General features: G+C 39.5%; 2 protein-coding genes across 10 annotated transcripts in view; both read right to left on the bottom strand.

Moving 5' to 3' along the window:
• Positions 1 to 2952, bottom strand: part of MYO5C (myosin VC) — a 127622-nt gene extending 124670 nt beyond the window's left edge. For both annotated transcript variants that reach the window (XM_047766327.1, XM_047766329.1), the window contains exon 1: positions 2736 to 2952. In XM_047766327.1, the coding sequence (XP_047622283.1) occupies positions 2736 to 2762 (27 nt within the window). In that variant the 5' untranslated portion in view covers positions 2763 to 2952. The remainder of the gene's footprint in view (positions 1 to 2735) is intronic.
• Positions 2953 to 16119: 13167 nt separating this feature from the next.
• Positions 16120 to 23785, bottom strand: part of MYO5A (myosin VA) — a 221881-nt gene continuing 214215 nt past the window's right edge. For all 8 annotated transcript variants that reach the window (XM_047766321.1, XM_047766319.1, XM_047766322.1 and 5 more), the window contains 2 exons: positions 18319 to 18399; positions 16120 to 18018 (listed from right to left, as the gene is read on the bottom strand). In XM_047766321.1, the coding sequence (XP_047622277.1) occupies positions 17866 to 18018; positions 18319 to 18399 (234 nt within the window). In that variant the 3' untranslated portion in view covers positions 16120 to 17865. The remainder of the gene's footprint in view (positions 18019 to 18318; positions 18400 to 23785) is intronic.

Genomic DNA, 23785 nt, shown 5'->3' with positions numbered 1-23785 from the left:
TGTCCCCGTGACAACAGCACCACCTGCTTCCATCATCCGATTCTAACCTCATGTCTAACCTCATCCTTGGCTCATCCCTCTTCCTCACATGCCCCAGTCCAGTGCCTCATTCTCACCTACCTCTACATGCTCTCTGGGCTCTGCTTCCATCCGCCATTTCTAATACTGCAGCCTTCATTCTTTCCCAGACACTTAGGATAACCTGAGAATTCAGCTACCTGACTCCAGCCTCTCCCTCAGGGCACAGAGCCTCATGGGCACTGCTGACATATCCACCTGTCTAAAACACTGTCCTTGATCCTGTCATCCCCACTCAAAATATTCACTGGGGTATAAAGCCCTGACCTAACTGGCTTCCATGACTCTCCCCTTCTCACCCTTATCTCCCAGCAGACTCTTCGAGACCTTTCAGCCCTCAGTAGATTGAATTACTTGGTATTTCTCATTTCTCACTAAGAAAACTCCCTGAGGCAAGACTACCACTTTAAAATTTTTTTCTCACCTCCCTCAAGCATAATGTTTTATATACAGAAAGTGCTAAACAATATTTTATGGAAGATAAGTGCCTGTGTTCAGAGCAGGAAGGGAGATTAGACAGGGGCCAAACAAGTAATAGCAATGTAAAGGTGAGGAGGCAGCCTGCAGATCATGGAGTAGGTGTGGATGCCACATAGGAACTGGCTGCCACACAGGGATCCCTGAATGGACAGCCCACCTATCACCCTTCTGCAGGCTCACTACTCGCCTCTGAGTGCAGAAGTAAGTTTCAGGTTATTTTAAAACATTGTGTGGCTATGGCTATGCAGGGAAACAGGGCACTCCAGGGGGTTCAATATGGCCAAGGGTCCCCAGGTGCAAACTATGACTTAGGCCAATTAGCTAGATCTGCAGACTTGGGAAGGTGGGAGGGAGTGGTAGGGAAGCAAGGGAGGGAGTTTAAGATTTTGTCTCAGCTTAAGGAAGAACTCTTTAACAAAGCTAGTTCTCTAAAACCTAAACAGCCAGCTTCACAAATGGGGGAACTTCCCACCTCTGGAAGTGACAAAGGGGTGGCTGGCCACCTGAAAAGGAGGTGGCAGCCAATGGACACAGGCACTTACTTGGACACAAAGGAGATAGAGACAGCCATCAAGGCTCCTTCTGGGGAGTTCCCTGGTGGCTCAACGGATTAAGGATCCAGTGTTTCCACTGCTGTAGCATGAGTTAGATCCCTGGCCTGGGAACCTCTGCATGCCACAGGAGAAAAAAGGGTGCCTCTGGCTCTGGGATTCTCAGAATCTGTGTCCACCCAAGTTCACCTCTAGAAAACTCTTCCATATTTCTTTTCCTACACTGTGCTTGGTACCCAGTTGGTATCTAATATATATTTGTGACATGAGGCTCTTGATGGCAGGAGTGCTCACATCTGTGTATTTTTTGCTTCAGGAAAAATTGTTATCTTAAAATGAATGAATCAACATTTTTCTCTGTCCTCCAACATACCTTCCAAGAATAGTTCTGTCCAAGAATTTTCTTTTACCTCTGGTAAGTTGAAAACCTAAGAAGCTCTGTTGGATACCTGGTGGCTCACAATGGTAAAACTATTCAAACATGATCTAGTTAGAACTTTAGTGAATGGAACACACCAGAGGGGGAAATAGCCTTTGGTTAATTTGTATTTGTACTGTTACTAATTAAGCAAAATCGAAGAAAAAGCCTTGCTGAAAGCACTGAAACAAACTATTTACAACCACCTTTTACATCTTTTTAAATGTGTAAAGTGTCTTTTTAAATATAAAGCTAGGGTATGCGTCCAGGGAAATGGATGAATTCTAGACTCATCCACCTGAATAATGAGGACCATAGATTTTCCCCACAGGAGGATCTAGCTTTATGGCTATTTCAAAAGAGCCAACACTTTCACATTTTTTTTTATCCAAATCACTAACCAAGCTCATCTCAGAAGGTTCTGGGCACCCTGTGGGAATGCTGGCCATCCTAGATAAGAGGTTGAGCCCTAGGAGGGGGGAAGAGGAGGTTTCAGAGGAATCCGAGAGTGATTCCCTGAGTCAAGTGTATGTGAAAGATTGTTTTGTTTGTTTTTTAACAAACTGTAAAGCGCCCTATAAATGTGGGTAAAGAGCCTGAGACTGCACGTCAGGTCTGCGGGGTTCCCAGGAGCCCTCAACTTCTACGGATGAGGCCTGGGCCATATGCCCAGGCAGCTGCAGCTTCCGGAGCCAGAGGAACGAAAGTGTGCGTGCAGGTATTCTGAAGACCCAGGAACTCTAGACAGCGTCCCGACTACTGCGGTCCGAGCGTCTGTGCTGGGTTGTTCAAGGGGCTCCCAAGGGGGAAGATTACGGATGGTATTATTCGCCACTGTCTGAGGTTTTCTACGTCTCCGTGGGCAACTCTGATCCCCCCTGTGGCTCAGGAAGAGGGGCCGGGAGGCGCGGGGGACCCGGACAGACACGCGGCCCCCACACACTGGGAAGCTCGGGCCGGGAGAAGCAGCGCCTCGCATTCGGTCTTCCCATCCCGAAGGGACCCAGGTTCCCAGGGGGCGCCTTCCCGGCGAACACGGACCTAAGCCCTGGGACAGGACGCGGAGGATGCGGGGGCAAGCCGCTCCCCAGACCTCCAGTCCCTAGGCAGCCCCTCCCCGCCGCGAGGCGCCAAGTGCACAGGTGCGCCTGGGCGCCAAGTACAGTCAGCACGATCTTCCCTCCCGCAGGTCGGGGCACCCTGCCTACCTGCGTGTACAGCTCGGCCACAGCCATCGGCGGGAGAGGGCAGTTCGAGGGCCGCGGAGGTGCGATGCTCGGGGGTTGGGCCGGTATCTCCGAGGCACGGGGTCAGGCAACCATCAGCGTGGGCCCCACAAATCAACGTTGAGCCATCTTGCAGGGGAAGTTTTCCAGAACCAACTAACTTTCCTGAGGGCTGGAGGCCCCGGCGGAGAGTCGCGGATTGGTCCGTCCCGGCCCACCTGGCGAGGCTTTGCTGCGATTGGCGGGGCGGGGGCGGGGGCGGGGGCGGCGGGGGTGGGCGGGGGGAGGCTCTCCTCTGGCAGGTGTCCGCGGTAAAATGGGTCCACCTGGCGGGAGACGGAGAGCTCGGCCAGAACCAACAGGACTGGGAATTCGCTGACTCCCAAGGCAGGAAACTGGTGTGTTCTGAGGTGTTCCCAGCCCAAGTTCTAGCTCCCCAAGGAGCAGAGACTATAACTATTTGCATAGAAAACTTAAGAACATCAACTATTAGAACTTGTTAAAAAGTTCGGCCAGGTGACCACATTCAAAATCAGATATTAAAAGGAATAATTTTGGGAGTTCCCGTCGTGGCGCAGTGGTTAACAAATCCGACTAGGAACCATGAGGTTGCGGGTTCAGTCCCTGCCCTTGCTCAGTGTGTTAAGGACCCGGCGTTGCCGTGAGCTGTGGTGTAGGTTGCAGACGCGGCTCGGATCCCGCGTTGCTGTGGCTCTGGCGTAGGCCGGTGGCTACAGCTCCAATTCAACCCCTAGCCTGGGAACCTCCATATGCCACGGGAGCGGCCCAAGAAATAGCAACAACAACAACAACAACAACAAAAAAAAGGAATAATTTTCCTTTATATGAGCAATAGCTATTTAGTAAATACTACACAAAGTAAGACAGAAAATAAGATATTAGCAATATCAACGAAAATATAAAGTACCCACTAACAATGCCCTTGGCTTTTGTGGAGAAATTGTTTAAATTTCTCTTCAAAGGCATAAAAGAAGGCCCGAATAAGTGGGGAAGACATGTTGTTTTCATGGATGGGAGTATTCAATATTGTACAGGTATCAATTGTACCCAAGTTAATATGCAAGCCTAATAATATTGGAATCAAAATCCTAGCAGAGCTTTTGGAGGATTGTAAAGTTATTTTATATTTTATATGGAATGGAAGTCCGCATATAACTAAAACAGTTCTCGAAACAAAGAATAAAGAGGAGCGATTAGTCCTACCATATATTAAGTGATATCACAGAGTCATGGTCATTAAAACAGTGATATCACATGGGTCATGGTCATTAAAACAGATACTGGCATGAGAATGGATAAGTGAACAATGGAACAGAATGGAGTGCACCAACATGATCCTGCATTGTCTAGTGGTGTGGAGAAGACTATTGAATAGAAGGGCCCATTATGTGGAAAAAAACAAAAGCAAGTTGGCAGCAAACACTGCATCCAAAAATAAATTCCAGATTAAAACTTAAAAGTAAAATCAGGAAATTATTTTTCAACATTGTAATACCTTTACAATTAGGAAAAGAAAATTTTTCCTAATTGAAAAAAAAAAGGGAAAGAATGAGTTAGGAAAAGAATGAGTTAAGAAAGAATGAGTTAAGATACAAAGTATCACAGCCATAAAGGAAAAAAAATGATGGATTGAGGTCATCCAAATAAGATTGCTGTTCAGTGAAGAAAACCATTCACAAAGTCAACAAACTAGGAAATATATTTGAAATTTAAACAACAAATGACTAGAGTTCCTTGATGGCCTAATGGTTAAGGATTTGCCTTTGTCATTGCTGTGGCTCAGGTTCAATCCCTAGCCTGGGAACTTCTGAATGCCATGGCGAAAAAAAAAAAAAAAAAGACTCTAAACAACAAATGATTAATATCTAGAATATTAATCTAGGAGATGTAAGAAACTATTGTAAATTAAAGGTAAGTCCAGATTTAAATATTGGACACTTGACAGAGGAAAAGAGAAGGTATTTTGCACATGGGGACACTCAAATGGCTAGTTAGCATATAAAGAGATGTCAACTTTGTTATTAGAGAAATACAAATGGAAACAACAAGATATCACTTCATGACCACAAGACTGGCAACAACATTTGGGTTGGACAACATCATATGCTGCCTAGGATGTAAGAAATAAGAACTTTTTTGCTCACGCAACTGGTGAGAATTATAAAGTCATCCCTCAGATACAGAGGGAAGACTGGTCCCAGGACCACCAAGGATACCAAACTCCTTGGATGCTCAATTCTCATATAAAATGGCATAGTATTTGCATATAACCTATGCAATCCTCCTGTATATTTTAAATCATCTCTAGATTTCTTATACTATCTAATACAATGTAAATTCTATGTGAATATTTTCTGGAGCACACAAATTCAAGTTTGCTTTTTTTTTGAACTTCCTGGAATGAATATATATGTATATTTTATCTGATGGTGATTGAATCCATGGAAGCAGAGCCTGTGGGTATGGAAGGCTGGCTGTAATGATCCTCTCATTCTAGAGAGCAATTTGAGACTATTTAGCAAAAATAAGATTAGGCAGAAAAATTCTTAGGTAGTCACCCAAAGAGACAGTTAAGTAAATGTTCATACAACATGGCTATATACCAAAGAGTTGGAAACATTAACTATCCATCAAAAGAGCAATAAATAAGTAAAATAGTGTATACATACTATGTAAAACTGTATAGCTACTAGTAGGAATGGACATAATCTGCCTATATCACTCTGAGAGATAAAAACAATGCTGAATAGATGTCTAGTACAAGTCTTGCATATATTTTAAAACTCACAAAAACTGCAATACTATACATTGTTCATGGATACCAGTGTGTGTAAATGAAAGTGTGGATGATAAATAACAAAGGCATCCACTAAACATACAGACATGGGTATTTATGAGGTTGAGGGAAATGGGGTTGGGGATAAAGAAAAAAGGGAAACCAAAAGTATTAAAAAGGGCTTGATGTGGACCAATCACGATAGATGCTAGAAAAAGAGAATTATGGTAAGTTCAATTTTGTGCAACTTATTGTCCAAAATAATAACATAAAGAAAAAGAAAAGGCATAAAGTGAGTAGACACAGCTGTCCATTCCTCAGAGTTAAGAAAGGAAACCAGGAGTTCCTGTCGTGGCGCAGTGGTTAACGAATCCGACTAGGAACCATGAGGTTGCGGATTCTATCCCTGCCCTTGCTCAGTGGGTTAAGGATCTGGCGTTGCTGTGAGCTGTGGTGTAGGTCGCAGACGCAGCTCGGATCCTGCGTTGCTGTGGCTGTGGCGTAGGCCGGTGGCTACAGCTCCGATTCGACTCCTAGCCTGGGAACCTCCATATGCTGTGGATGTGGCCCTGAAAAGACAACCCCCCCCCAAAAAAGAAAGGAATCTAAAGGTCTAAGTGCTTTTTTCTTTACAAAAATTTTTTATTGAATAAAGTTATACGCAAAAAAATGCACATGTAACAAGTGTATAGCTCCGTTATTCGAATAGATGGAACACAGCAACACACCCAAGTTAACAACCACTCAGCCCAGACATAGAACACTTCCATCATAGCCAAACCCTTCATGTCCCCTTCAAGCCATTACCCTTCAAAGATAACCACTGTCATGACTTCTATCACCATGGGTTTGTTTTACCTATTTTGTATGTTTTTATAAATGAAATCGTGTTTATAAGTTTTTGCATCTGGCTTTTTACATGGCATTTATCCATGCTGTTGCATGTGGCTCTACTTTGCTATTTTTCGTTCCTATATAGTATTCCACTGTATAAATACACTACATTTTATTCATTCTCCTATTGATAATAGTATTTGGGTTGTTTTAGCATGTGGTGATAGATTTAGGGCATTCCACCCCAAGATGTGCTGCTCTGGCATATGAATTGTTTTGAGCTGAAAATAAGCAGGGCCCAAAAGACTAAGGAAGAATCTTTGAACTCTCCTCTTACTGCTGGAAATAATTTCAGATAGGAGGCCTGCACCAGGAAGGCTCTATCACCGTAGATAATTATAGTAAAATATGAATTACAGGTGGTAGACAAGAAGGAACCTTGAAACGTCTGTTTGCTCAAAGTCCTCTCTGTCTTATTGCCTTTAGATGGGCCAGCAACCATTTGTTACCAAATATTAATGTGTTTTATATTCCTGAAATTAGTTTTCTTCCCTTTGAAGTCTCAGATTCCCCCCATCTATTTCTCCTTAGTCCAGAATATGTGTGTGTGTGTGTTTGTATATACACACCTCATCTTACCTTGTCTTTAGAAATCTTCATGCTCACATAGATTCTTTATGCACGTGGATTAACTTGGATTTTCTCCTGTTAATCAGCCTTATTTCCTTTTAGTTGCCAGCCAAAAGAACTAAAGGGGGAAACTCTCCTCCCCAAAGGGGCTATTATAAATAATGCTGCTATGAACATGTTTATACAGGTTTTTTGATTCACAGATACATACATTTCTGTACGTACATAAAGGAATGGGGTTGATGGATCACAAGGTATTCAATGCTCAACTTTAGTAAATTTTGCAAGAAAAACTTGCAAACTTTTAAAACTTTTATCAATTTCTACCCCCATCAACAGTATATGAGGAGTTCGCTGGTAACATAGTGAGTTAAGGATCCAGCATTGTCACTGCTGTGGCTTAGCTACAGAATAGTTGATTTATAATATTGTGTTAGTTTCAAGTTTAGAGCAAAGTGGCTCAGTTATATATATACTTGCCAGATGATTCTCCATTACACATTACAAGGTATTGAATACAGTTTCCTGTGTTATATAGTAAATCCTGTTGCTAATCTATTTTATGTACAGTAGTTTGTATCTGTTAATCCCACACTCCTACTTACCCCTCCCCTTTAGTAAACATAAATTTGTTTTCTGTGTCTGTATGCCTGTTTCTGTTTTTTCATATAGATGTATTTTTTTTATTAAAAAAATTTTTTTTTTTCATTTCCAGGGCCATACCTGTGTCATAAGGAAGTTCCCCGCCTAGGGGATGAATCGGAGCTGCTGCTGCTGGCCTACACCACAGTCACAGCAATGAGGGATCTGAACCACATCTGTGACCTACACCAGAGTTCACAGTAATGCTGGATCCTTAACCCACTGAGTGAGGCTAGGGATCGAACCCGCATCCTCAAGGTTACCAGTCAGGTTCATAACCCACTGAACCACAACAGGAACTCCCTAATGTGTATTGTTTTTTGATTCCACATGTAAGTGATATCACATGATACTTGCCTTTCTCTGTCTTCACCAAGTAGAGTATTCTAGGTCCATCCATGTTGCTGCAAATGGCATATTTCATGCTTTTTTTTAAAATAATGGTTTTTATTTTTTCCATTATAGCTGGTTTACAATGTTCTGTCAATTTTCAATTGTACAGGAAGGTGACCCAGGCACACATACACATACATTCTTTTTTCTCACATTATCATGCTCCATCATAAGTGACTAGATATCGTTCCCAGTGCTATATAGCAGGATCTCATTGCTTATCCATTCCAAAGGCAATAGTTTGCATCTATTAACATTTATCCATCATGCTCCCTCCTCCTTCCCCTTGGCAAACACAAGTCTGTTCTCCATGTCCATAATTTTCTTTTCTGTGGAAAGGTTTATTTGTGCCATATATTAGATTCTGGGTATGTGATATCATATGTATTTGTCTTTCTCTCTCTGACTCACAGAATGGGAGAAAATAAGTTCAAATAAAGCAACTGACAAGGGCTTAATATCTAAAATATACAACCAACTTATACAACTCAACAGCAAAAAAGCCAACAACCCAATTGAAAAATGGGCAAAAGACCTGAACAGACATTTCTCCAAGGAAGATATACAGATTGCCAATAAACACATGAAAAAATGCTCAACATCCCTGATTATTAGAGAAATGCAAATCAAAACTACTATGAGGTACCATTTCACACCAGTCAGAATGGCCATCATTAGTAGTAGCTTCATACCAATCAGAATGGCCATCCAAATAACAAATGCTGGAGAGGGTTTGGAGAAAAGGGAACCCTCCTGTACTGTTGGTGGGAATGTAAATTGGTATAACCACTATGGAGAACAGTATGGAGGTACCTTAGAAATCTATACATAGAACTACCATATGACCCAGCAATCCCACTCTTGGACATATATCTGGACAAAACTTTCCTTGAAAAAGACACATGCACATGCACCTGCATGTTCATTGCAGCACTATTCACAATAGCCAAGACATGGAGACAACCTAAATGTCCATTGACATATGATTGGATTAAGATGTGTATATATACACAATGGAATACTACTCAGCCATAAAAAAGAACAAATAATGCCACTTGCAGCAATATGGATGGAACTAGATACTCTCATACTAAGTGAAGTATCATGCTTTTTTAATGGCTGAGTAATATTTCATTGTGTAGAGATACCACATCTTCTTAAGCCAGTCTTTTCTTGGTGGCACTTGGGCTGTTTCTATGTGTTGGCTATTTAAAACAATGCTGCAATGAACATGTGTGCATGGGTGCATGTGTCTTTTTGAATTAGTGTTTTTGTCTTTTCTGGACATATGCCCAGAGTGGGATTGATGGATTATATAGTAACTCTATTTTTAGTTTTTTAAGGAAATTCCATTCTGTTTTCCATAGTGGCTGCACCAATTTACATTCCCAGCAAGAGTGAAAGAAGATTCTCTATTCTCCACACTCTCTCCAGCACTTACTAGTTGCAGACTTTTTGATGACCAGTATGAAGTGATCACTCACCGTAAATTTGACTTTCATTTCTCTAATAATTAGCAATGTTAAGCATGTTTTCATGTGGCTAATGGCCATCTATAAGTCTTCTTTGGAGAAATTCTATTCAGATCCTCCGCCCATTTTTGAATAGGTTGTTTTTCAATACTGAGTTGTATGAGCTGCTTGTATATTTTGGATATTAACCCCTTGTTGGTTACACCATTTGTACATATTTTCCCTCATTCTGCAAGTTGTCTTTTCATTTTTATGATGGTTTCCTTTGCTGTGAAAAAGCTCTTAAGTTTAATTAGTCCCACTTGTTTATTTTTGATTTTCTTTCTTTTGCTTTGAGAAACTGATCTAAGAAAATAATTGCTACAATTTATGTCCAAGGATGTTTTGCCTATATTCTCTTCTGGTTTTATGCTGTTATGTCTTATATTTAGGTCTTTAAACCACTTTGAGTTTATTTTTGTATATAGTGTGAGGGAGTATTCTAATTTCATTGATTTACATGTAGCCGTCCAGCTTTCCCAATACCACTTATTGAAGAGATTCTTTTCTCTGTTGTATATTCTTGCCTCCTTTGTTGTAGATTAATCAACTATAGGTATGCAGGTGTATTTCTGGGCTCTCTATTCTGTCCCATTGATCTATATATCTGTTTTTATGCCAATGCCACAAGGTTTTACTTACTGTAGCTTTGTAGCATTGTCTGAAGTCTAGAAGTGTTATGCCTCCAGCTTTGTTCTTTTTCTTCAGGACTGCTCCAGCAATTCGGGGGTCTTTCATGGTTTCTTATAAATTTTAGGATTTTTTGCTCTACTGTGAAAAATGTCATGAATATTTTGATAGGAATATTGCCTATAGATTGCTTCGGGTAGTAGGGCAATTTTAATAATATTAACTCTTCCAATCCAAGAGCATGGAGTATCTTTCCATTTCTTTGAATTATCTTCAATTTTCTTTATCAATGCCTTATAGTTTTTAGCATATAAAAACTATCTTTCATCTTCTTGGTTAAGTTTATTCCTAGGTATTTTATATTATTTTTTGGTGCAATTTTAAGTGGGATTTTAAAAAAACTTTCTTTCTGATAGTTCACTGTTAAAGAAATGCAGATTTCTGTGTATTAATCTTGTACCTTGATACCTTGCTGAATTCATTTATTAGTTTGAATAGTTTTTGTGTGGAGACTTTAGAGTCCTATATATATAGAGTATCATGTCATCTAACATTCCCACTGTTTTTACTCAGAGTTCAGTGGTTTTTCATGGAAAACCACTACTAATTTGTTATATGCTGCTGGTCAGCTTATAAAGCCCTGAAGTCCTTATTTTTGACACTTTTGTCCAGTGTTGCTTTTTTGGACAAAGAGCTGAGAGCTCCTCGGTCTCCCATACCAGAGGTCAAAATTGTACTCAAAGTAGATTTATTGAGATAAAATTGTCACAGCATACACTTTACCCATTTAAAGTATACAACTCAGTGGTTTTTAGTGCAGTCATTTTAAAACATTTTCATCACCTCAAAAAGAAATTCTTTGCTCTTTAGTTATTGCTCCCTATTCCCTGACTTCACTCCTCCTCCCAGCCCTAAGCAAGAACCAATCTACTACATGTCATCTCTTTCTCTTAGCCTGGGTAGAGGCTTATCAAGTTTATTGATCTTTAAAAAGAACTGGCGTTTGGTTTCACTTATTTTCTCCATTAATTTCCTGCCTCAGTTTCACTGATTTCTGCTTTTTTTTGTCTTTTTTTGCCATTTCTTGGGCCGCTCCCGCAGCACATGGAGGTTCCCAGGCTAGGGGTCTAATTGGAGCTGTAGCTGCCAGCCTGCGCCAGAGCCACAGCAACGCAGGATCCGAGCCGCATCTGCAACCTACACCACAGCTCACGGCAACACCGGATCGTCAACCCACTGAGCAAAGGCAGGGATCGAACCCGCAACCTCATGGTTCCTAGTCGGATTCGTCAACCACTGCGCCACGACGGGAACTCCTCTATTTTTTATTATTTCTTTTCATCTGCTTACTTTTATATATTCGTTCTCTTTCTTAACACCAAAAATTAGATGACTGATTTTAGGTCTGTCTTTTTTCTACTACAGCCATCCAATGCTATGGATGTTCCTGCAAGTACTGCTTTCACTGCAGCCCAGGAATTTTAGGTTGTACTTTTATTTTAGTTCAAAGTATTTTAAAATTTCTCTAGATTTCTTTTTGACTCATGTGTTATAAATGTGTTTTTTAGTCTCTAAGTATTTAGGGATTTTTCAGCTATTTTTCCATCATTGATTTCTAGTTTGTTTGTTGTCACCTGAGATCATACATTGTATGATTTCTATTTTTTTATTTTTTAAAACTTTTAAAAACTTTAAAGGTGATTTATAGCCCTAAATGTCATCTATGTTGGTGTATGTGCTGTGGGTTTATTTATAAGACACTAGCAAAATCTTTTATATCCATCTTTATTTGAACAATTTTCTATAATAACTAGGAGAATACAGCATTAACAACACACATTTACTAAGTACAACATTAGACAACTACAGATTTAGAGCATAAATGTCCATCTGATATTGTTTTGGTTTTCATCTTAGCACTAGGTGATATCTAGTGAAAACCCATGTTTCAAAGGCTTTTGTTGATATGAGGTGTATTATTAACTTATTTTTTTTAATTCCATGTGAGATATGCTGGGGTGGGTTCAGTTTAAAACTAGTATTGGTTGATAACGTCTTTCACTTCTCATTACCTTGGCTTCCTTTTTAATGGATGGTTATTTTACCTAAGAATTTTTTGAAGATTAACTATATACCATGTTTTTCTGTGTAGATCAAGGTGGAATTCATTCTCTAGATCCATCTGAAAAGCTGCAATGTTCAACGTCATTATAATTAAAAGGCATATCCATTTCACCATAAATTAACAAAGTTAGTAACTAAAATGCAATATATTAAATGTCATAAGCTCATTTCTGTGCAACATTGTGAGAGCAATTTAAAATTTCCAAGTACACAAGAAAGTCAATATTACTCCAGGGTTCCACAAAAATACATAGCTATGAATCATAAATTATAACACACATATCCACATTTAAAGGAAGAATTCACCATTTGGTGGAAAAAATTAAATGGCTCAGGTGATGTAGAAAGCCTGAAATGTAGGCTAAACTTTTATAACATATAGTAGCAATAAGGTATTTGAAACTATTGACTCTGAATGTCATGAAAATGTAATGACCTACCAAGCAATGAATTTTACATACCAGCTGCAACCCCCAAAACATTTTTTCTTTCAAATATTTCAAGCAACATTATGATAATAAGAAAATGGTAGTCATTTTCAGACATCTTGTGAATATAAATACACCCATTAAATTGTGCTAATAAAATTTTAGCTAGACCAAATTGTAAAATAAAAAAATGTACAAAATTCATTTTGGCAGATATTTTACATAGTTCCTGATCTATTGAGAAATCTACTGTAATCCCACATTGATTTAATTTAGGTTAGTACAATGAATTGGAATGTATAGCACTCTTTCCTGTTTTCACTTCATCTTTGATATATTCTTATTCTCAATAAAAACTTTTAATTAATATCCATGAAAGGTCTTATAATTTTACTTTGGAATAAAACTTTACTTAGAAAAAGTCAGTGGAAAACAATCCATTTAAATATTGCCAAGACTCTAACTTATCTCTATTTCTTCCATATGTTCATTTGCTTACTTTTATCAGAGAGCCCCCCAAACTCAGGAAACACTCTCTAAGCCCACATTTCATTGGCTCTGAGATTGTTGCTGCCTCAGAGTTCTAATACCTGTTTGGAAATAGGAGAAAAGAAAGGAAGGAGAAGGAACTGGAGAGGAGGGTCATGCAGAGAAGGAAGAAAGGACGAAAAGGAGGCCATACCCACCCAAACCCTCACAACACCTTGAGAAACAGGGCAAGATATCTTTTCCAGGCAAGACATCCCTTTTGAGAGAAGTTCCAGAGAACTTAAGGCAGCTCTAGGAGGGAAGGGAGCAGGGGTTAAGGCGGCCCTCACAGCACAGCCTGAGAAGAAACCACAATGCACTTATCCACACACAGCACCTCTCTAATAAGCATGCCAACAGCACACCCCTTGACTTCAAAGTCAACACTGATAGTCGTGTTCAAACCACACATGGACTTGTACATGGCCAGCCCAGGAGACAGCCCTCAGAAGGGACCTAGGGCTTGGCCTGGTGGCTCTAACAGCGACTCTGAGGGCCATGTCTTGTGAGTGACCTTCCTCTTAACTTTTGGGAGGCTGTCACTGTTTCCAGTCAGGCTGGAGAGTATTGCACCCTCCAGGTGGGCACTAATTCATGACAGGAGTCAAACCTAGTTATAGCAGGTAACTATGACAAAAAGGAAACCACTAGGCATGCCATCTGATTAGGACCAAGAACTTGGTACTTAATATTTACTCAGCTCCCACATACCAGTTGCCAACTCTGATGAGGAAAAAGAGCACTTCTTGCTGGGCGGGGGCACTTACAGGGACCAGGAGGAACAGAAAGGAGGCTCACAAATTTAAAGTCTCCTGCCCCACATGTGCCCTCACTGCCACTGCTGCTGCACGTGGGAAAACGACACGACCGGAGGACTGTGTGACCTCAGGCAAGTCACTGACCTTATCCCTCTTTCAAGTTATCATCAACAACTGATCAGCAGCTACCCTTTCACCTTCTAGTGCCACTGCGGGGACACAATGAGGTAACAGAGAAAGTGCACCCAAGTAAAGCACAGCCAGACACAAGTGCTGTGTCTACATGACCTTTCCCTGGGGAACCGAAGGGCCACACATGAAATTCTGATGTTTTATTCTAAACATTTGAAGTTATTGAAGCCTCTTTGTGCATGTGTAGAAGAGAAAGAGAGGGAGAGAGAAAGAAGGGGAGGGGGGGAGAATATGAGGAAATCTCAGGATGGTGGCGGGTGCCCCTTTATCTAGGGTTACCAGGAAAGCAATTTCTCACAACACTATACTGAAATTAAAATAAAATACTTTTATGGCCTCCACCACTGTGTTATTAAAAGATCTTATCTACATTATACATAATTACTTACCCAGAAAAAGGCAACTCTCAATTATCCATTGAAATGAAGGAAATAATAAAGCAAATGATGCTGACTGACCCAAATCCCCAAATCTCCTATCAGTTGGCTGTGGAATATATACTTTTATACTTTTGCAATTGATGAATTAACACTAAACTTCATGAATTTTACCCCATATTCACCTTCCCCCTTCATTATAGTTACTCTCAGTCAGAGCAAAGCCTTAACTTAAGAAAAGCAGCAAGAAGGGAAACTGCTTCTAATTTTTCAGGTTTACTTTCTAAGGTGTGAGCTGAGACCCTATGTAGGGTGAGTGGGGAGGAGACTATTGAGAAGGGGCTAGTGAGACAATGAACTGCTGTTTACTCAAGAGCTTCCTTTGAATTCCTATTTTTTTGTGTGTGAGAAAGGAATTGTGAAAGAGCAAATTGTGATAATGCTAAAGAGTGGACCACAGGGAAGTGAGAACAACAGGGACTTGTGCCAAGACTGGCCTGAAGGGAAGTGCCCAGGCAGGCCTGTGGGCACCAAGAACTGACTATCCACTGCCCTCAACACAGGCTGGTGATGGGATACGTGATTTGGTTTGAAGGAAGGGAAAGAATAAACAGATACATGGGTGGGTGGACAGAGTGGAGGGCTGCTGGAGGTATGTTTGAAGCTGGGTGAGCAAGTATGGATGGACAGAGGAAAGAGAGAGCAGTCCTCCAAGCAGCCAAAAGACAGCCACAGTCAGCAGAATACTGCTGTATCCTCAAGAAGGTAGTCCACAGAGTGACTTACTAGGACTTGGGGTTTCCTGTTGGGGGTATTTTTGTTATGACTAAAGTGCTTCAGGCCACTAAGAGAAATTAATTCCGATTCCCACTTGGGGTTCCGGGTAGGTGGTGGGGAAGGTGGAGTCCTGACATATCATAATCTTTGTGTGGCCAGCCCTGGACAGGAGTGACACTGGCCCAGGTGTGAAAGAGAGGCTGTAGCACTTTGCAGCAGAAAGACAGGAGACAGGAGAGAGAGAAAGGCCCAGACTGGACGTGCTTCAGGGTAGCAGCTGCTTGGGGGAAAGACAAAGGACTGCAGTGGCAGTGGAACCTAGAGTGTGATCCTGAAGACCCAACAAGACTCAGGGTGTGCATGGGACATGCTACCCAGGACTGGGAAAAGGCCAGGGAAGATTTCCAGGTCTGAAGGGTAGAGCCTACAATCATGGTGGCATTTTTTTTTTTTTTTTTCAGCATCTCCCTCACCCAAGTTCTATCTATGCTCTTAGATGCTGGCACATTCAGTAATAGCCAAATGGTTTCAACAGTTCATTGTGCACTGAAAACCACACTGACAGCTAGGTAAAACTAAGAGAATCTGGATTAGTATTTTTGGTTGGTTTTTCAAATGAAAAATAAAAGTATCCAAACTGAATACAGCAGTACGCGATTGAATAAAAATTACCTAAACTAGTTAACTTTCTAAAAGCAATGTACATAAATCATGTACATTTAAGAAAGATATAGCCACACAAACCTGTGATTTTACATTTTTTAATCTCTCAGTTAATAGGCATCAAATACAATCTTTCCATTAGAGTGTAACCTTACTGAGTAACTGCAGCTCACTTCTCTACGGTCCGAGTAGTGAGAGCAGAGAACTTCAGATGTGGAACGGACCTCAGGAATCACCTAACACTCTTACTGTATAAATGAGGAATCTGAGGGCCAGATAAGTTAACAGACAGTATTTTAATAACAATCTTTATCACTTACTTGAAAATGTTTTACTTCCATCAGTAATATTGCACATATTTTAATGTCATTTTTATAGATCTAACAGTTAAATTATATAAATCTATGATTATAATTCAGAACCAGAGTTTCTAATGAAAGCTAAGAATTTGCTTTTGCACAACTGGAAACATTTACTGTATAAGATTTGTAGGAAAAATGGAGAATACGTTTAATTGGAATTTCAGAATGTAAACTTACAGAATCTGGGTCTTATTAAACTAAATCCTCTGTAAAATTCAGCAATCATATTTTTATATAGGTCAAAGTATTTCTAATATGATGCTCTTTAAAGTATCTAGTGATACTGAGAACATTCATAGCACTTGCAAAGCCTTAAAAACTGAATCATAATTATTTATTATATGCCTTCTTTTGCATAATTTATAAAATAATCAAGATTTCAAGACCAGAATCATGAATATTTTGACAATCCTCTCTAGTGACTGAGATTAATTCTTAATAAATTAAGAAGAAAGAAAACCTATCAAGGTTGAAAATATGCACTGTGGGAATCAGATGTGGTAACTAAAAATAAGTCACTTCACAGAACACTGTACCCTGATGTGATATCCACCCAGGGAAAATTAATAAGCACATCAATGTAACACGTCCTGAAAAAATGACATCAACAATAGCCACTCTGCCTATTCTTATCCCTAAATGTCAAACATTTTGTCATATTACTACATGACTTCCCAGGGTCTGCTACTTGTGCAGGTTAATCTGTAGATATGTGCACTTAATCCAGTTAAAACTGTGATCTGATTGAATTGTAAACAGAGCTGATAAAAGAGAAGCTTTTGTTGTAGTGCCTAATAAGAACATCTCCTACCTTTTAAAGAACATAGTATGTAGCAGCAATTTAAAATGCTTAGTAAACTACAGTACAAACAGACTTTCATGCTCTAGAGCAATCCAACATTCTCTTAATATCTCTATATCATAGTGACACACAGAAGGGAGCTAAGTGACCAGTTACTTTACATATTGCCAGTTTATTTTTGTTCCAGTTTGACAGTATCAACGTAATTGATTCCTAAACTAATATGATATGTACTCAATGGTGAATTTTCTTTCAATTCTTGTCAGCACCGAGGAGGTTCCTTGTTGGTGCCTTCCTAACAACAGCTCATATCTGGAATTCATGCTTTTGATATCATTTAGATGCAGTGATAAGGATTTAAAATAAATGCTGGTAGCCGAAGACACATTTTTCTTCCTTTCTTCTGTCATTCACCTGCACATCAGTTGTGGATGCCTAACTGATCAGGGATGAGTGTTGTTATAAAGGTAACACAGCACAAAGGAGCCTATCTTTCTTTTCAAGGTGAGGGAAAGTATTCTAGGAAGAGTTCCAGTCCATAATCCTTTGTTTGGCGATGATCAGTACTATCTCTTTAAAAATATGTTTTCAGTAGCTCACGTGAAATAATGGGTTCTTATTTCAGGCAAGACATGTATTGTCAGTGTTTGCCTTGATATCATTTTCAGACCCGTGATATGAATCCCAGGCCCAGGCTGGCTGGAATCTGGATGGTTTCTAGCGCTAGGGAGGATGGGTTGAAAGGAAAAGTGACGGGAAAGATGTGTTTAGCATCCATGAGCAGTTGAGGAGAGTCTTTCCTGTCTCGTAAACGCATCTGAGAAGATTTTAAAAAGAAAAAAAAAAAAAAAAGAACATCAATTCATTAAATCCATAAAGATTTTTTTTGGCCAAAATTCTACCCCAAATCCTCAACTAATGAAGAATGTTTGTATTTGTTAATTTAAAGATCACTTTATTTTTCCAATAAACTCTTATCAAAAAAGTTAATGCTTTTTAAATACTATAAAAATAAGATAAAAACAATATAAAAAACCTACATTATCCTTCAATAAATTGTAAGATTCCATTCAAATGACTGTTGGTGATTCAAAGAAAAAAGATTGGGAGATCTTACCTGTATAGTACGAATAAATGATACAGAGACTCTTTCTTCAAACTCATTAACTGGAGTATACAAATTCAACACTTTGACAATCTGTGAGAAATGAAATGATCAATGTTTTCAACATCTTATCAAATATATACATGCTGGGTACCTGTAATCTGGAAAACCAAAAAGATCTCTACATACACTTTTCAGCTCTACTCAGGGTTTGGTTAGGACAAGAGGGGAGAGGGAGCTGGTCTGAAGTCACATTTACCTTTGTGATTTGAATTTTTACGACAAGAATGTATTACCATAATACTTGTTCATTTTAAGAAGCAATATAAATTTGAGAAAACATGAAAAGTCAAAGTGTGCCATGCTCTCAGTCTCACAAAGCAACAATGGTTAATAATGTCCTGAGTGTTCAGCTAGTTACTTACTATATGTATTCTATATATAATCTATGTAAGATTTCTGTTTTGAGATGTGCAATGAACATTAAAAAATCCAAGAGCTGGAGTTCCTGCTGCGGCTCAGCAGTAGCGAACCCAATGAGTATCCACTTAGTAGGTTAAGGCTCTGGCATTGCTGTGACCTGCAGTGTAGACTGCAGATGCGGCTTTTATCTGGCTTTGCTGGGGCTGTGGTGTAGGCCTACTGTTGCAGCTCTAATTTGACCCCATGTGCCACAGGTACAGCCATAAAAAGGAAAAAAAAAAAAAAAAAAGAAAGAAAGAACCACTAAAAAATCCAAGAGTCAGCACAGAAATAATCGGGCAGAAGTGGACATGTTTATACCTATGCCTTGCCTCATGCTGTTGTCACTGTCCTCAAATGCCCTTCCCATATTTCACTTCCTTAAATTCAATGCCCAGCTAAATAAGAGATTCCCTGAACTGTCACTCACTGCCTTTCAGCACTTTCTTTAGATCTCTTACTGTAGAATTTTCTAGAAACTCTTGTAGAATCAGCTGGGTGTATCTGTCTTCCCTACTACACTGTAAGATCATTTTAGACAGGTATCATTCCTTATTTATTGAAGCATCTCCTCTTAGCAGCAAGTATGGTGCCTTGAGATAGGAGCTCAACTTGACATTTATCGAACTGAAGGAACAATATTATCTGTCTTGAGATAGGAGTGGCCAGCAGGGTGGAATAGGAAGACCCTGAGCTCTCCTGCTCCCATGGACACACCAAATAAAAACAGAGCAGTGGGAGTTCCTGTCATGGCTCAGTGGTTAACGAACCCAACTAACATCCATGAGGATGTGGGCTCAATCCCTGGCCTCACTCAGTGGGTTAAGGATCTGGCATTGCCATGAGCTGTGGTGTAGGTCACAGACATGGCTCAGATCTAGCGTTGCTGTAGCTCTGGCAGAGGCTGGTAGCTATAGCTCCGATTCAACCTCTAGCCTGGGAACCTCCATATGCCGCCAGTGCGACCCCCAAAAAGACAAAAAAAATTAAAAAAACAAAACAAAACAAACAAACAAACAAAACCCCCAAAACCAGAGCAGTTACCTATGAGAATGACCTGAAAACTTGCAAAGATTTCCCCAACTAAAGACATCAACAAGTAACCACAATAAAATGGGTAGGATTTTTAGGATGCAGTATACTCAGGACACACACTCCAGGATAGGTGACCCACAAATGGGAAGAGTAGTGCTATTATAGAGGTTGTCCCTATGGAGTAAGGGTCTGAGTCCCACACTGGGTTCCCTAGTCTAGGGATCCTGTAATAAGAATACCCCCACTGAATGTCTGGTTTTAAAAATAGTGGGATTTATGTTTGAGAGAGTTGAAGGGCTGTAGGAAACAGACTCTGCTCTTAAAGGCTGTGTGCAAAATCTCGCATGTTCTGAGACCCAGTACACAGGCTGTAATTTGAAAGGGTTCTGGGTCAGTCCTACTTGCTGATTGTGGAGAGCCTCCTGGAGAGACAGGAGGCAAGTAGGACTCCCACTAGGGACAAAGATGCTGGTGGCACCTGTTTATGTGAGCTCATTCCACCATGAAGACACTAGTGCTGGCAAGTACCACTATGGAACCTTCCCTCTAGCTTATCAGTGCTGGGGGATCACCCTCCCACCAATGGCCAGCACTAGCCCTGGGCTCTCCTGAACCCTATGGCTAGCTGCACTAGGACCTGGCTCCTCCCCCAAACAGGGCACCAAAACCCACAGGAAGCAGGGAAGGACTGCTAACTGAGCCAGGGCAGTGGTTAGCCCTGCCTGCCAGTGAGCCCACAGCCCTGCCACAACAGAAGAGCCTACACAGCTCACATAGGGGGCATCCCTGGACATAGAGCTCTGATGACTAGAGAGGAACAAGCTTCTCAGCCCCATGGCATATTTCCTACAAAAGGCCACTTCTTCAAGATCAGGAAATGTAACTGAACTACTTAATACATAGAAAAAAAGATAGTGAACTGGGCAAAATGAGAAGACAGAGGAAAATGTTTCAAACACAGGAATGAGATATAACCTTAGAAAAAGTACTAAATGAAGTGGAGATGAGCAATCTACCTGATAATGATCATAAAGATGCTCACTGAACTGAGAAGACGGAATGAACACAGTGAGCATCTCAACACAGAGAAACTATACAGAAGAACCAAACAGAGTTGAAGAATACAACAACTAAGATAAAAATATACTAGAAGGAATCAACTGTAGATTAGATGATACAGAGGAACAGATCAGTGAACTGGAAAACACAATAGTGGGAATCATTCAAGCTGAACAGAAAAAAGAAAAATTAAAAAAAATGAGTATAGTTTAAGAGAGACCCCTGGGACAACTTCAAACATACAACATTCATATTATAGAGGACCCAGAAGGAGAAGAGAAAGATAAAGGAGCAAAGAACTTATTGAAATAATATCTGAAAACTTCTCTAAGTTGGGAAAGGAAACAGACATTCAGGTCCCAGAAGCACAAAGAGTCTCAGGTAATGTCAATCCAATGAGATCCACACCAAGACAGATTATAATTAAAATGGCAAAAATTAAAGATATAAAGAGAGAAACTTAAAAACAGCAAGAGAAAAGCAACTAGTTATATAAAAGGGAACTCCCATAGCACCATCAGCAGACATTTTAGCAGAAACTTTAGAAGCCATAAGGGAGTAAGGTAATATAGTCAAAGTGACTTATAACTAAGAATACTCTACTTAGTAAGGTTATCATTAATATTTCAAGGATAAAGGGTTTTATAGACAAGCAAAAGCTGAAAGAGTTCACCATCAAACCAGCTTTACAGAAATGCTAATGGGACTTCTCTAAGTGGAAAAAAAAAAGGCCACAACTAAAAATATGAAAATTATGAAATGAAAAAACTCAACTGAAAAGGCAAACATAAAGAAAAGGTAGTAGATCAACTACTTATAAAGTTAGTAGGAAGGTTAAAAGATAAAAGCAATAAAATAATCTATATCAACAATGAGTAGTTATGGGATATGAAAAACAAAAAATGTAAAATATGATGCCAAAAATATTAAACATGGGAAGGGGAGGAGCAAAAAGGGTGGTTAGAATGTACTGGAACTCAAAAGATCATCAACCTAAAATAATCATATTTATGTTGTTATATATGAACCTCATTATAACCACAAGTCAAAACCTTTAGTAGATACATACAACCAAAAAAGAAAGGAATCCAAACATCCAAGTCATCAAATCACAAGGGAAGAGAGCAAAAAAAGAAAGGCACAAAAATGAACTACAATAACCAGAAAACAACTAACGAAATAGCAATAAGTACATACCTATAAATAATTACTTTAAATGTAAATGGACTAAGTGTTACTTTATTTTTTTTTTAGGGCTGTACCCATAGCACATGGAGGTTCCCAGGCTAGGGGTCCAATCAGAGCTACAGCTGCTGACCTATACCACAGCCACAGCAACACAGGATCCAAGCCACATCTGTGACCCACACCACAGCCCACAGCAACACCAGATCCTTAACCCACTAAGCGAGGTGCAGGATCGAACCTGCAACCTTATGGTTACTAGTAGGATTCGTTTCCACTGAGCCACAATGGGGACTCCCTAAGTGTTACTTTAAATGTAAGTGGACTAAGTATTCCAATCAAAACACACAGAGTGGCTGAATGGATTAAAAAAAAAAAGATATATATGTTGGTGGCAAGAGACTCAGTTCAGATCTGAAGATGCACACAGATTGAAAGTGAGGGGATGGAAAAAGGTATCTATGCAAATGAAAAAAAAGCTGAGACAGTAACATTTATATCAGTAAGATACAGAATATTTATATCAATAAAACAATTAAAATAGACTTTAAAACAAAGACTGTAACAAGAGATAAAGAAGGACATTATGTAATGACAAAGGGATCAATCCAACAAGAAGATATAACAATTGTTAATATATATATGCACCCAACACAGGACTACCTAAATACATAAAGCAGATACTAAAAGACATAAAGGGAGAAACTGAGCAATTGAGAGTCACAATAATAATGGGAGATTTTAACATCCCATTTAAATTAATGGACCATCCAGATAAAAATCAATAAGGAAACACTGGACTTAAGTGACACCTCAAACCAGGTATACTTAAGAGATACATATAGAACCTTTCATTAAAAAGCAGCAGAATAAATGTTGTTCTCAGGTGCACATGGAACATTCTTCAGAAGAGATCACATGGTAAGGCACAAAACAAGTCTCAATAAACAATTTAACCTTCTATCTAAAGGAACCAGAAAAGAAGACCAAACAAAACCCACTGTTACTAGATGGAAAAGAAAATAAAGATCAGAGTGAGAATAAATAAAATAGGGACTACAAAAAAAAAAAATCCATGAAACTAAGAGCTGGTCCCTTGACAAAGTAAACAAAATTGATAAACTATTAGCCAGACTCATCCAGACAAAAAGAGAAAGGGCCCAAAGAAATAAAATCAGAAATGAAGGAGAGAAGTCATAACTTACACCACAGAAATACAAAGGATCTTAAGCAACTACTATGAATAATTATATGTGAATAAAATAGACAACCTAGATGAAATGAATATTTTCCTAAAAAAGTACAATCTCCCAAGAATGAACCAAGAAGAAATGGCAAATATGAACAGACCAATTACTAGCAATTAAATTGAATTAGTAATCAAAAAACTCCCAACAAACAATAGTCTAGTGGATGGCTTCACAGGTTAATTCTATCAAACATAAGCAGTAATACCTAAATCTATCCTCTTCAATCTATTCCAAAAGAATTAAAGAGGAACACTTCTGAACTCCTTCTATGAGTACAGCAAAAAATAAAAGAAAGAAAATTACAGGCCAATATCACTGATTAACACTGTTGCAGAAATCCTCAACAAAATATCTACAAATTGAATTCAATAGTACACTAAAAGAACCATATACCACGATCAAGTGGGATTTATCTCAGAGGTGCAAAATATTGTTCAATATCCATAAATTAATCAATTTGATATTATATTAAAAAAATAAAAATCATA

This window comes from Phacochoerus africanus, chromosome 2, assembly GCF_016906955.1.
Source record: "Phacochoerus africanus isolate WHEZ1 chromosome 2, ROS_Pafr_v1, whole genome shotgun sequence".
NCBI classification, from domain to species: domain Eukaryota; kingdom Metazoa; phylum Chordata; class Mammalia; order Artiodactyla; family Suidae; genus Phacochoerus; species Phacochoerus africanus.
This window is presented reverse-complemented; position numbering and strand designations above follow the sequence as displayed.